The sequence below is a fragment of the Diabrotica undecimpunctata genome, chromosome 8 (genome assembly GCF_040954645.1).
Source record: "Diabrotica undecimpunctata isolate CICGRU chromosome 8, icDiaUnde3, whole genome shotgun sequence".
NCBI classification, from domain to species: domain Eukaryota; kingdom Metazoa; phylum Arthropoda; class Insecta; order Coleoptera; family Chrysomelidae; genus Diabrotica; species Diabrotica undecimpunctata.
In genome coordinates, this window is record NC_092810.1 from 54,459,077 (window position 1) to 54,475,081 (window position 16,005).

A 16,005-nucleotide genomic window follows, 5' to 3' on the forward strand; every position below is an offset into this window, starting at 1 on the left:
TAATCTTGTAGTTACTTTGTTTATTACTTCCTCATATTCTCTTTCTGTTAGTTCTTCCCATGGTCTAGGTGGCATTCTTCCTTTCATCACATACATTGGAGATTCTTTGGTTATTGTGTTTGGAATAGAGTTAATGTATTCTTCTACCTCTTCCACTTTTCTATCCCATCCTGTATGTTGTCCATTAGATGCAATTCGTAAAAATTTTGTTACTTCCTGTATATATCTTTCGGATGGATTAGTCTGAGGATGTCTGATGCTTGTAAATACAGTGTCTATTCCTCTTTGTTGTAGCTCACCTGTAAATCTGTCGTTTCTAAAATATGTAGCATTATCTAGTAGTATTTTCTTCAGTGTCCCAACTTCTTCTATAAAATTGTCTATTTTCCGCAATATTTCATTTCCTTTTGTTGTTCGACAAGGGTATAATTTTACATATTTTGAAAAAATATCCACCATCACCAAAATATTCTTATTTCGACGAGGAGTTCTTATCAGTTCCCTCAGCATATAGATGGCTACTAGATCTAATTTTTGGCAAGATGTTATATTTTTAGGTATATTTTCATTTTTAAAGTTCCTCGATTTATATTTCTGGCAGACCTCACACCTTTTCACGATATCCTTTGCCAACTTATGATCGCCTTTGCAAATATAATTTTCTCGGAACACAAGAAATATTTTCTTACTTCCGAGGTGTCCGTTGTTTCGGTGTATGTCTCTTTCCTCTGTTCTTTTTATATAAATTCCATTTTCCTGTATTGCTCTGTTTTTTCATGTTCTGTCAAATTCTCTTGGTCTCTCATTACCTCCTCTAAAGAATAGATTCCGTCGTCGTCTCTTAGAATGTTCATACCAACCTGAAATTCCATTTTTTCTTCTTTTTTAAAATATTCATCCCTGGTTAGAGCATCAGCGATGATATTATCTTTTCCTTTGATATATTTAAATTCAAATTCGTATTCTTGTAGTAATAAAATGCCACGGTGTATTCTGTTGTTTACTACTCTATTGTTCATGATGTTAACGAGAGCGGCATGATCTGTTTCTATGGTGAACTTTGATCCCAATAGATAAAATCGGAGTTTATTCACGCAAAAAAGAATACTGGCAAATTCTAGCTCGGTTGCGCTATATCGTCTTTCGTATGTTTTTGTTACTATGGACACAAAGCATATTGGAACTTCCATTTCTTCTTGTATTTGGGATAAAACCCCTGCAAACTTATTCATCGAAGCATCTGTTCGTAAAATAAACGGTGCTTTGTATATCTGATGGTATATCTTACTTCCCCGTGCAAATTCTATCTTTAGATTTTGAAATGCCTCTTCCTGCTCTTTGCCCCATTTTCATCTCTCATTTTTCTTTAACAGTCCTATCAATGGCAGTTCCTTTTGGCTGATGTCTGGGGTGAGCTTCTTAAAATAGTTTATCATTCCCAAAAATCCTCTCAGTGTCTTTAAATTTGTTGGACGTGTGTATTCTATGATCTTGACTCTCTCTTCGTCTAGACTTATGCCTTGCCTGTTTAGTTTAAAACCTAAGTAAATCACCTCTTTTTGAAAGAATATGTTTAATTTTAAACCTGCTTTATCTAATTCTTCGAGAACTATCTTTATGTGATTCATATGGCTGGCAATATCATGGGAATAAATCAACAAATCATCGATATAATGTAAAACAAATTCACCGTGTTTATTTAAAAGCGTATGCAATGCCCTTACCAAAGCCGCGCATGCACTGTGTAAACCAAATGGCACTACTCTAAACCTATATACCACTCCGTCGATAGAAAAAGCCGTGTAATCTCTACATTCATTGGCTAAATGAATTAACCAGAAACTATGTTTTAAGTCCAATTTATTATTATCATTCTACCAAAAATTGAGTCATTATTTTATCTTAATCATTCTTTTAATGACGAATTTCAAATTCTTCACATTCAAAATAAAGGCCTTAAGCTATCTTTGTTAGAATCTATGGAAATTAACAAATTAAAAAACACAGATATAATTCTGAATAACCAACTTGAGACAAATAGTTCTCCCCTCCTCAACCTATTTCATTAAAGACAGTAAAATGTAAATGCATGCCAAAAATAGTTCATTTGAGAAGGCACTCTGCCGAAACAGCTGTAGTGATAAGATTTTATAATAAATTTTGTGGAATTTTTGAAAACAAAGTTTTCAGTGTTTTATTGTTCGATAGTATTTGTTCAGAGTGTCTTATCGACAAAAATTAAAATGGGTTTTAAAGATGAAAAGTGCAGCTTTCAAATTTTTGAAAAACCGTATCTTGCTTAAAGTTAGTCGTAGAGTTTTCTACAGTAGACCATTTTAAAGGTAATTATTTTTTCTTTCTATTTTGATATACCTAAAACTTTGTAGAAAACAGTTACAAAATAATTTTTGCGAAAAAATAGCATAAATGATGTGAGTGGCGATTTTTAAAAAATCGTATCTTGGATACTGTAAATCCTAAAGACTTTTACCAAATGTAATTTTGAAGAGAAAAGGTTTTTTTTTTGTAAAGCAATGCCTATACCTATATGCCCGTGGAAAAAAGTGTTGCGCACAAGAAAAACACGCTTGTTCTTGTTTTTTTTGCGTCGTTTTTTAAATATATGTTTATCAAAAAAAATTGTTGTCAAGTTTAATAGGTGCATTTTTTATTGAGATGTATATGTACGAAAACTGCATAGAATTCACCCAAATTAACCCTAGTGCATAGTGACAAACACCCCTTTTTCAAAAACGCACCCCTTTAAATGGTAGCATTCCGCGGTTTTTTCATATTTGGGGGTCCATTGGCTATATGAAGCAATAAAAGACCTTTAAAGATGTAGTTCGTTTCTAAAGTACATAATCAATAGCATATAAGGTCCATTCGCTCAACTCTGGCATATTTTTACAGATTCATAGCTGGAAACCTACAACACAAAAGTTCCTAGCTCACAGCATGAACAGCTTAAATAAACTTTTATTACAGACCTCTTTAGAACCTCGCAGAAAAAAGAAGAATTATTATAAATAGTGGAAGTGTATACTAAACCCATAAAATTTTGGGTAGCATATATTTAAAAAATATATTTCAGTTGTTATAATTTAACATAACTATTTATTATAATATGGTGCAAATAAATAAATATTAATTGCCGGTAATTCGTAAAGTTCTATTTTATTTACTATTTAGTTTGTTTACTATTAATATTGGCTCTGAATACGTGTGCTTGATTGTATAGTAATTTCCAGCCACTTCTAGTCTGTCAAAAAGTAACTAACTTCGCAAAAAAATAATTACTAAATTCACTAGACAGTTCGGATTGGGAATAGCGAACCGACTATGACATAATCCTCTTTTTACTAATAAGTTCATGGAATATTAAATAATTTTCATTTAAAGAGTATAAAAACTATACCATATGTAAAATGATGATTTAAAAAATGATTAAGACTAATTTAAAAAGAAATGTTAATTGTAACTGACGTTTTAATCGCAGCAAAAAAAATATCGCCAATGTTCACAAAATTTTCTGCTACCTCATATTAAAAAAAAGAGCCGGGGATTTGAAGTTCCGAATTTTTTCTCGCCGGGGCGACAGGAGATTTCCCCCACCACAGAGTCAATTCAGTTACTCGAAAAAACAGTTAACTTCTGTATTTTGACTATAAATAGCGGGTTATTTTTTTCAGAAAAATTATATCCCCATAAAATATAGACCTTTACTGAATGGCGCCGACTTAATTTTTATAAACAAAGCAGCTATGATTTTTTAAACAAATTAAGCTAACTCAACTTTTATTGGTCGTTAATAAAGAAAACTTTTTTTTTAAATCTTTGTCTTGACTTCAGCTATAAAAATCAATAAGTTAAAAATGTGTGTAATATACCGGGTGGTGAATCGCCAAACGGGCTGTAGGAAACTCAATGGGAAATTCTAAATTGTTGAATTCCTAATTATTCCCTAATTATTTTACATCAAAAGTCATAACAAACTATTTGTAGAGGACTGAAATCTGTATTAAAAACAAATGTTAAAATTGTTCTATGAATTAAGCGTACTCCAAAATTTTGCAAAAATATAATACATTTTTCAGGCCACCCCTTAAAGTCGGGCCACACGTGGTGCAAGAATGTTTATGACATGTTGCGTTTGGTCATATTCACAGATCGCCTACCTGTCATATTGATGTTTCTGATATTTGACAATATTTGAATTGTCAATATTTTTATTTTATGATTAAATTATAAACAGCAAATTTTCACAAATACTACTACTAGTAGTGAACAATAAATAGTACTTTGTAAAGAATAAATTATATTGTTTACAAAGCAATAAAGTTGATGAAATGTACTCAGTTCACAAAAAATCGCAATAATGTTGTATTCAGGCAATAATGCAAGCACTACCAGATTTTTATTTAACGTAAGATATTATAATACACTTCAATTCAATTCCAGGTTATACAACAATTCAAAGAATTTAAATATAGTTTTACTGTGATCCTTCCTAAAAATAATTTATGATAATTTCTAAACATAAAACTATAACAAATGTTCAAACAATAAGCCATTTTGTACTAAGCAGTATTCCACTCGATTGTAAAATTCTCGTCTAACATTAGCCAGAACGCGTGGCGTTATTTTTGCACACTATTCAGTAATTCGCATTTTTAATGCTTCAATATCTGTAAACTAGCGGACCAACTCGACATCGAGTTTTTTAAAAAAGTTTTATAATTTAAAAAAATCTACCGGAAGTAAAAATATTTTTATCAATAACTCAAAAAGTCGACCTCAAAACCGGAATGCAATTTTTAGTTCATCAAATATCGACATGGATATCATTTAGCAGTTAATTTTGCATGCTGATCACAAATCCGGTGTCAGATTTGCTCTATCTTGACGTTTTATGCGCGTTCCGGGTCACTTCCGGTGTCGGATCGCAACCGGAAGTACATATTTACATTCGTCTCGACGAGACTTTTCGATCCATATATACATTGTGGGGTCTAAAACTTAAAGTAAATTTTAACTTCCGGTCATCTCAAAACCGGAAGTGAATTTTTGTACCAAAAGTATATCTTGACAATCTCATACGTAATACTAATAATATTCCGAAAAAATATTTTAATTATCTAATATGGTTTTTGAGTAAAGTGGTGGACAAGAAAAGGGCTTAGCGTTTTAGTATATAAGATTTTTGGTCAGAATAGATTTTTGATTTTAGATACCCCCAGATAAAATAATCATTTGGAGCTAGATCTCCCGATCTCGAGGGTCACTTAATATTACAGTCAGGTCCAATCAAACAATTATTAATGCTGTTTTAAGGAATTCCTTAACCTCCCAGTTATTGTGCGCAGGGCATCCATCCATTTGAAACCAAATTTCTTCTTCATCTGGAGCTATTTCTGCAAGTCTGGGTAAAATCTCTTCTTGTAGCAAGTCTAAAAACTTTTTTGAATTTAAATTTTCCTCATAGAAAAATGGTCCAATAATATTGTGTCTAAATATTACTAACCAGACATTTATTTTTCGACGATATTGGGTATGGCTTTCAATAATATCCTCAGACTTTCTTGTCGACCAAATCCTATAATTTTGAACATTTGGTTCATTATTTAATGTAAATGTACATTCATCACTAAACAAAATATTTTTTAAAAATCGTCTGTCTGCATTAGCCCTCTCTAAAATTTCATAACAAAATTCCACTCGTCCCTCAGCATCTCCTCTTAGTTCTTGATGACATTGAAATTTATATGAACGGAATTTATTCCTTTTCAAAAATTTTAAGGCCGTGGAATTATGAATATTAAACTGGTCTGCAATGGTCCGAGAACTTATTCTAGGATTTTCTACAATTGCTGTTAATATATTTACACAGAATAAATAACAATCAGAATGCCCACTCTCAGATGCCGCCTTTGAAGTGTGTCAGAAAGCGATAGCCATATTTTAAACGGAAACATAGGCTCGAATTGAGAAATTTGTGACAAGCTACGAGAGAACTGTAATTTAAATTCTTAGAGATTAATAATTTATTAAATTTGAAATAATTTAATCTATTCTTCAACTAAAAGTACGAATAAAATAGTGCATATTATGTCTACGGTTGCCGTAAATATATTAAACCGGGTTAATTTTTCTATGCACATCAGATAAAATTTCACTGAACACCACTGGTTCCGTTTAAAACATGGCTGATTCCGTCTGCCCGAACGAGATGCGCGTACTTATCTTGACAAGCAGAGTGGGCATTCTGATTATTTATTATTCTGTGACATTTATTTCATTTTGATTTTCTAAATTTCTTGCTACCTCAGCAATATTGTTTGTACAGGTACAATTAGAAATCAGGTCCCAGTATTTTCAAAATTTTGTAAAATCCTTTGAATTGTTGAATGACTTGGAATTGGTCTATTAGGATATCTTACGCTAAATAATGAACTGACAATTCGCGCACTATTGCCTGACATTTTTATTATTGTCATTTTCTCCTCAACCACAGAATACTCCCGCCCACGTCGCTTGTCAAGATAAGTACGAGCATCTCGTTCGCGCAGACGGAATCAGCCATGTTTTAAACGGAACCAGTGTTGTTCAATGAAATTTATCTGGTGGGCATTAAAAAGTTCGGTGGTAACGTGTGTTAGGGTGTTCACTGTTTGGGATTAGTGTTAAATATAAATAATATAAATTAATGTATATAATATATATTATTGATAATATATATAAATACTATATATATATATATATATATATATATATATATATATATATATATGTGCCATAAAAATTGTATCAAACAGTTTGGAATTGCAAACATTTGAAGGTTACTCTATGCATTTCCCTTCATAACGCTGCGCTGTGCTAGTTTCAAAAAAAAGTCACTAATTAATGTTCAAATCATTCATTTTTGTCTCTACAGCTTGTGACTATATGCAGACACATAGATGAATACATGAGTCCAATATGAATTTGGCATAGTAAAGAGAATTTTAATAAAGAAAACGGAGATGATTATATACAGTGATCAAATAGTATTGTATAATTAGTATTCCTAAAATATAACGTTTTTGTAGGATTATGTGCAACATGCTGTTCCTCCCTTCTTATTGAATTAGGTGACAACTTTTCTGAATTAAGGAACGATGGTGGAGATTGGTTGATCAAATTTTATGCTCCTTGGTGTGGACATTGCCAAAGGTTGGAGCCTGTATGGACTGAAGTGAGTGAAGCACTTAGGGGGATCTCAAATATTCGAGTTGGTCGAATAGATTGCAGTCATTATCCAGCCATTGCTACTGAATTTGGTATCCGGGGATATCCAACTATCAAGTTGTAAGTATTTAAAATTTGTTACATTTAGTCCAAATTTTTTTGCAGGTAGATCTACTGGAAAAACAAAACATGAGAATGGAAGGCAAAATCGACATATTGATTAAGAGATGGCAGAACTTACAGAAGAAAACATAGATCAAAAAGAAAAGAATCAAGAACTTCAAGTAATACTGCAAATCCAAGAAAGAAAGGTTGATTTATTAGAAACAGAAGTAAAGAAATAATCTGATCATCCAAGGAATAGAAGAGATAAAAAATGAAGACTAAAGTATTAATAAGAAAAGTCCGATCCTCATCGAATTGGAGTAAACTCCAACAAAAGTTCGAGTAAAAAGAACGAGGTCGTCAAAGAAGCAAAGAAATTAAGAGGTAAAGACATATTTATCAATGAAGACTATCCATAAGACATACAAATTCGAAGAAAGGAACTTAGTAAATATCAAAAAGAAGCAAGAGAGAAAGGTCAAAATGCAAGTATTCGTTATAACAAATTGCTTCTAAATGACGAATTATTCCCGATGAATCAACTGCAAACTTTATTACAAGAAAATGAAACTATAGTAACAAAAGATTTGAAAAAAAATAAAGCTAGAAAATATGGTGATAGATCCCTCTCGGATGAAGAATCAATGGATATTACTATAGAAAGAACAACGAAAAAAGCGCACCCAAAAAAAAGTAACGAAAGCAAATTGTATGGAGAAATAAGAAAAAGAAAATAAAATGAAAACCGCAATTGAAGAAGACATTACCGAAAACCGAAGATAGAACGAAATACTTACTGTCGGTGCGGACGCCGGTAGCATACTTAATAGTAACAGTAACGAACATAAAAATAATAAAATCCACAAGGAAAATAGTTCCTGCAGCTGGCTGTATACCACACATCACAAAAAAGAGGTTAAATCTTTGTAAATGGGTATATTTAAAAAACCCTTAAAAGGGCTACATCAAAAACACGAACGTTTTCGGAACAACAGTTCCATCATCAGGTTAAAAATACCTAAAATAAGTATAAACCATTTAATTAAAGCAAACGTGGTTTAAAATTTTGACTAAGGTTAAAAAAGCAAAATGGTTATACTTACAGGTTACCATGCCTGAGCCACCAAAATATTAGGGTAAAATCCCTTTAAAATATATAAAGTTACCAAAGATTGTACATAATGTTATTATTATTATTTGATGTTTAATATTTTAATTAAATTTTACTTCAGGTAACATACACCCATGCTTTAAGTGAGTTCCAGCGTCCGGAGAGTAAACCTCTTCAAACGGACTTCAGCTGGTAACTGATTGACAAGACAAGATACCCATGAACGGTGTCGAAAACAAAATGTCAATGTACCATGAAACAATATTAGTTAAACATAGCATTACTACAGCCAAAAGATTCAAAACTTTGATGATGTTAAAATGATAACAGCAAAAAAATTTTTAATTATTTAATTTTGGATATAAAAGATGTAAAATTACTGATGTTGTTAGAGGTCATGTTTAAGAGAATGACGTATGCATTAGGCAGCTTATGTTACTCTTTGTCGTATGGAGTGTGGTCTAAAAAGTGTATTTTGTGACAAATTTGCTTAGATATATGGAATTGTCCTTTTATGTTGCTCAAATCTTGGACAAGGTAAAATTGAATAGTATATATTTGTAGCTAATATAAGACTTCGTATTTAAATGAAATTGTTTAATACTGCTCGTATGTAATACGAGCAGTATTACATTATAAATATTGCAGTATTACGCTTATAAAAATAATGTTAAGGTGATTAAGAATTTTGGCGACTGCATCCCATTGGTGGTGAAAATAGTTGAATCGGTCATTTCAAAAACAACACGAGTCACATATTCCTAATTTTACAGGAGAGCAAAAAAACTAAATAGTTGAAAGATGGATGACCTCAAAATCCAAAGTTATATTGTAATTGTGTTTCTAATCATAATGATCTATAAATCGTCTCGAAAAAATAAAGGTTTTTTGAAAAATTACTTTTGAAATATTGGACTAATGCTGTTTTTGCATGAAACGAAAAAAAACAGAAATACAACCATTTATTTATTTATTTATTTTTTTTTTTTGAAAGTATAGTAACTACAAAAACTGGTAATTATTAAATAATAATAATATGGAACAAAATCAAATTCATTATCTGACTCAGGGCCTACGTCGTCAGCTTGCTCACTGGTAGGCCACTGGAAAATTTTCTCGTAAAATGGTTTATATTCTTCTAAAATGCTGTTTTGAACTTGCTTGATATTTGCAATTTTTTTGGGATTAATGGCTACAGCATTATTTGGGTAAGCTAATGATGTTAGTAGCAAGACGGGGCGTTTGGTTTTTAAAAGACGAAACATATGACTAATGAAACCGTCAATAAAATCGTGAGTCACAACTGTGTACCTTTTGCATGCTTATCGTATTCAAACGACATAAACGACGATGGAGAGAAGGTGCTTTTTTGTTGCCTTTGTACCTTTGAACCTAGGATTTCATTGGAGAGGCAGTTTCGCTTGTAATATGTTGGCCACCAATTACGATAATCTAATATCTGACGTGTCTTCATCTCAAAAACGGAAAAATTTGTCCCAGCTCCAGCCATAAGGGAATAATATTTGTCTGGCACATACATTCTGTCATGCTTCTTAATTTTTGATTCCAGCACCCCAAAATCTCAATCACTCGGCAAAAATGAATGCCCTCTGATTGGAAAGTAATGGATTATTTTGGAAAATCTGTCTGTATCCTTCAATGTATGGATCATCGTATGGTTCTTATTTTGTCCAGGACAGTTGTCGCTGAACAAAAATACTTCTTGTATGTTATCGGGTAAAAAAGTTTCAAAATAATGGGACAACATGAAACAAACTTCATTAGCGCCTTTATTGGCTTGGCCTTCATGATAAACGTAAAACACAGATTCTTTGGTTTTAACATTTTTTATACCGAAGCAGTTCACCCATAGTTGACGCAAATAAAATATCTCTTGTATCGGTATACAGGGCAGAGGAAGATTTTGCATAAAATAGAACGTGAGAACAACTGCGTCCTCTCGATTTCCACAAATATCGCTCACAAAATTTATCTTGTGAAATTTCTTGAACCTTCTTATATGAACCGCTAATTCAGCTTCTACGGCACGTTTGGTATGTGCTCCTAGGGACTGGCTGTTGATTTTTGTAACTAATTCTTCGCACTTAATACAGGTATCAACTTGGGGTCTACCAAAACGCAAAGAAAACTGTTCTTTAAAATATTTTGCGTAGAATTTATACTTAACATCCACATTTGGATGTTTTTCTTTAAAAAGACTATGCATGGTTTTGACATGCTTTTTCCCCGGATAATACGGGATCTGCTGAGCCAGCATGAACCACTATGTTGAGGGCGGTACTACTCTCTTTACATAACATATAAAGTTTAATGCCGAATTTGTGCCTCTTTCCTTTATTATATTGCCGAAATTTTAAACGGCCTCTCCACAAAACCGTCGATACAGAGTTCCCTGTTGGGATAATATATTTGTATTATTATAATAAATTATTAATGGCATAATTTTTCCTAGTTGAGTTCGTGGCTCTAGTGTTGTGTCCTCAAACTGCAAGCTTCTCAAAATCAATAAGAACCGATTGCGGCTCATAAAGGACGAAAAACAATGTAGGTTGAACAGATAATTTTTTTCCCAATAGTCGTTCATTCTGTTTAATTTTTTGATAGTCCCCATATGAAAAAGCATACCTATTGAATAGCATAACGTTATTCTTGGTTTGCTTCCTAAGCTTTGGGCAATTAAATCGATGGCATGTTTGTTAGCCTTTCCACACAACATGTTAAAAAAATCATCTGTCACTAGAAGTTGGAAGTAATCAAAAGGGTTTGTGGAATTTACGTCAACCAAAAAACCTGCTGTCTTAGTAAACGGCAAATTTTGATTTGGAATTTCAGTAAAACTCCAATCATTTTGTGCAATATTCTCCATGTCTGAGGAAACTGTAGGGGAATACGAACAACCACAGGAAACTGTAGGGATAGATAAACAACCGAAAATTTGTGAAGGTTGTAAAATTAAGTCTTCTTCGGACTCATTATCGCTTTCGCTCAAATAATTTGGATCATCGCTACTATTTTCGAAGGGGTTTACCTCGTTGTCCGATTCTTACAAAGCAGTTGTTTTTTAAAATCACATTTTACCATTTTTGAAGGCCCTGGTTTATTTTCCATAATTTCTGTAAGCAAAAAATATTACCCGCACGCTGTGTGCTGATAAACGCCTGTCGGGCGGTCAACGTTATTTTTTCTATTTGTTTTGTACACTATGAAATTATTGTTGTTAATACTATCATATATCTTGTATTTATACATATATAAGGAAGATATACTTCAGACATTTAAGATGTGAGAAGTCAGAGGGGAAAATAGCTGTCCCCACCTTGTGTTAATTAAATTTTAAAAAAATTAACGCCAAAGAAACAGAGAAAGGAGAAACAGATCAAATATGCTTCAGGTATATTGGCCTCTAATGATTAAAACAGAGCATTATATGCAACGAAAATAGAAAATATAATTGAACAATGCAATAAAGTAAATAAATATCAGGTCAAAAATATCGAAGATGAGTGTAGGGTTTTAAAGGCAGTTATAACAGCTTCAATAGAAATAGTGGGGAAAATCAAAGAAGCTAGAGAAAAAATATGGCATGACAAAGACTGTCGGAGACTAATGGAACAAAAAAATCAAGCTATAATTATAGGCTTAAAATACTGTAGTAAGTAGACGACAATTAAAAAAAACATCTATTTAAAAAGAGGAAACAAAATAAAGAAAAGATTAAAAGGCTAGAAGAACATGAACAGAAAAATGATATAAAATAATTCTATAAGGAAATAAATTTTGAGAAAAAAGGTTTCCAGCTAAAAACAAAATTATGCAAATACAAAAATAGTGAGCTAATAACAGACGAAAAAGCAGTGATAAAACGGTGGAGAGAATATTTCGAACTACTGTTGAATAAACAAACAAGGAATTAGAAGAGCTAAGATTAGTCGGAGAGGGTGATGCAGACCTATATGCTCCACCAGAGGAAGAAATAAAAGATGCAATAAAAAAAAAGAAAAATAACGAGGCACCAGGATGCGATATAAGAACCGTAGAAATGTTAAAATGTTGAGGACGTAGCAAACAGAGTGAAATAATAAATTAATACTAGATATATAGAATACAAAATATTTAGCAAAATAGAAGGCAGGCTAAACAATATTATGGATAAAAAAACCGGGGATTGCCACGGAGGAGTCAGAAAAGGTAGGTCAACTATAGACTCAATATTTACAGGAATGTTTGCCGCTCTTACTTAGAGCTCTCTGATTCGCTGATTCCGGTGAATCACTCCGCATTCCACTTGTATGTTGTCAAAATTTGTTGTATGACTTGGCTTTCGTTACAATTTTCTTCCACTAATTTCGATATGTGCATAGTTCCCTCCAGTTTCTCACTTCCAGAATTTTGATATCTCTCGTGACCTGATCCTCCCATCTCTCTCTGGGTCTTCCCCTTGGTCTTTCAGTTGCTGGTTTCCATCTGGTGATCTTCTTAATCAGTAGGTCGTTTTTCCTTCTCTGTATGTGTACCAGCCATCTCAGCCTCTGTGCTTTAATAAATCTAACTATATCTTCTCCCTTCATTGTGTCTCTTAGTTCATGGTTCATTTTTCTCATTTCTCCGTTGTCGATTCTTATAGGGCCCATAATCCGTCTGAGGATTTTCCTTTCAAAAATTCTCAATTTTTCTTCATCTGTTTCCGTGAGGCACATTGACTTAGCTGCGTACATAACTACTGGTCTGATTGCAACTCTGTATATTTTCAGTTTTGTATTCTGGATAGGTTCTTGTCCTTCATAAGCCTATGCTATCTCCAGTATGTTTTGTTGCCTGCTAGTATTCGTTCCGTTACTTCTTCACTTCTCTTGTTTTGGGCGTTCACTATTACTCCCAAATATTTAAATTGTTTTACTCTTTCAAAAGTGTAGTTTTCTGTTTTGATTTCTTTCGTCCTGTTATCTTCTCTTCTAGAGCAGAGTAGATATTTTGTTTTTCCTTCGTTAATTTCTGGACCTCTTTTCCGTGCTTCTTTTGCCAGGATTGTTACTGCTTCTTTTAATAATTCCTTGTCTCTTTCCATAAGAACTAAATCATCTGCATATGCAACTATTTATGTTGAGGAGTGGGCTATAGTTCCTTTAATTTTGCTGGCCTGTTCCTTCTACTGCTATGTTGAATAATGTAGTTGACAGGGAATCGCCTTGCCGCACTCCTGTTTCTATTGCAATTGATTTTGTGCTACATTCTTCTGTTGTTACTTTAGCTCGAGCTCCATCCATAGTCATTTTTGTTAATCTGGTTAATTTTGCTGGTATATCTTGATTTTTCATTTCAATAAATAATTTATTTCTTCCAATACAGTCAAAGGCTTGTCTGAAGTCTACAAAGAGAATGTGGAGTTCTATGTTGTGTTCGTGACATTTTTCGATTGTTTGTGTAACTATGTGGATCGCATCTGTAGTGGATCTGCCTTCTTTGAATCCTTGCTGGTAGTTCCCAATTTTTTTTCTCTGTGAATTGAGCGACTTTTTGCTTGATGAGAGCTGTTAGAATTTTATGTTATGCTCAGTAGAGATATTGCTCTATAGTTGTTACAGTTTGTTGTTTCTCCTTTCTTAAATATTGGTATAATTCTGCTTTCTTTCCAATCCTCGGGCATTTCTTCTGATTTCCATATTATAACTATTAGGTTATAGATGCTTGTTAATAACTTTCCCCCTACGTTTTTAATCAGCTCATTGGAAATTTCATCTGGGCCGGGTGTTCTTTTCTGTTTCATTTTTTGAATGATGTCTAAATATTCATTATATGTTGGTATCCCTATTTCATTATCTCTAATGTCTTCCATTGCGCCTACTTCCTCTTCCGGGTTTTCTTTGCATCTATATAGTTCTGTGAAGTGTGTTTCCCCTGATCTTATGTCAATTTTAACTACTGGTCTGCCTTTACTTTATTGAGCTTTTAGGTATCCAAATAGTTTGGCGCTGTCTTTACTATTCATTTCTAGATCCTTTAACAGCTCTTCCATCCACAGTTTTGGATGGAAGAGAGTAATTGGTTTACTTCCACTATTCCCCTCATCCGTAAACCAAATGGCGAATGGACCTGTTCCAACAAAGAAAAAGCGGACGTCTTTGCACTAAATTTTAACTCTTAAAGTTTATAAACAATGGAGATATGATATTTTTAAAAATAGTCCCTAACTTCGTTCCTATTGGTCATAGGTTTTTTTAATAGGGTTTTTTTACCAACTATCCAATGGTTTTATGTACAAGTCTGTAGCTTGAAAAATATAGAAGTTAATACAATTGTTTATAAGTAAAAAACATACCCATTTTTCAAACGTTTATTTTGTAAATAATTTCGATGAAAACGCAATATGCATTTAACTTCTGAGATAGTTTAATTCTTAAAGAATCCTATGAAATTTGCTAAATGTGTCTAGCATCATTAATAGAGCAAGTTCAATATTTTAAATATTTAGCCTCAGGGATAAATAAATTAAATAACTTTTAAACTATTTGACCGAACGGGGGGAAATTTCGCACAAAATTAAAAGACGGTAATTTCTCGATGTTCAAATGTATTAATAACATTTTATTTTGTTAATAAAAAAATTAATAAAATTTATAAATTAATGCAAAAAAACTGCTTTTTTGCAAATATCTCCGTAAATTTTTTATCAATTTTACTTTAAATAACGGGAAAATAAAGATATTCTTGATATAAAAAAATGATATAATTATTTTTTATTTAAAATATAAGGGAAAAAAGTTATAGACAAAAAGTCAAATTGTGACCATAAATTATTGTTTAGAAAAACGCAAGGTAAAAATAAGAGTAGTTTTTCATCTATTCGTCATCTAGTAACCCCAACCTATGTCTTAAAAGCTTCAGATATCTACGAAAAATTGTTCTGGGCTATTTTTCTTGTACCATTTTGGCTGTAGTATTTCACATTGATTTTACAGACGACTCTTTATAGTCTTCGCCATTGACTTTTTTCATGTTAAAGGCATAATCCTCGAGAATTTTTGCTAGTTCCTTTATGGTAGTATATCTTTCAAGCGTAAAATTTCTCACCCGTAGGAACTCCGAAAACTGGGTCCAAATAGAGCTTCTGGACCTCTGCGTGTTCAGTGGGACATTTTCCGAAAACATTTTTTTTATTTCATCACCTGACTAGCATCGAAATCTTGATTTTTCGTCTGTATTCATTATATCTGTCCAAAATTGATTACGCCTCAATGACGTTTGTCAAACTGATAACAATAGAATTACCAGACACCTTCGTGACGAATCTGTCATAATTTTGTCGCTGAGAAATCACCGGCAGGAATGAGTATTGTCAGTAGGAAACGTGGCGTTGCTGTGACGTTTTATCAGTTAAAAATAGTCTAGTGAAATAGTCTGGTAATTCCATAACTGAAAATAAATCCCGGTCCCAAGCCCGGATAAAATGTGGAGGGTGATTGGCAAGGTTAGCAACCTAATAATCGTAAAAACAAATACTGCTTAAAGAAACAATGTACTGCCTCGGAACCGGATTGATACTA

At 32.7% G+C, this 16,005-nt stretch overlaps 1 protein-coding gene across 1 annotated transcript in view; it reads left to right on the forward strand.

Annotated features, from left to right (window-relative positions):
• The window catches only part of LOC140447561 (protein disulfide-isomerase tmx3a-like), a 46,835-nt gene that overhangs the window by 3,059 nt on the left and 27,771 nt on the right, over positions 1–16,005 (forward strand). The window contains exon 2 of the mRNA XM_072540275.1: positions 7,089–7,347. Within this exon, the coding sequence (XP_072396376.1) occupies positions 7,089–7,347 (259 nt within the window). The remainder of the gene's footprint in view (positions 1–7,088; positions 7,348–16,005) is intronic.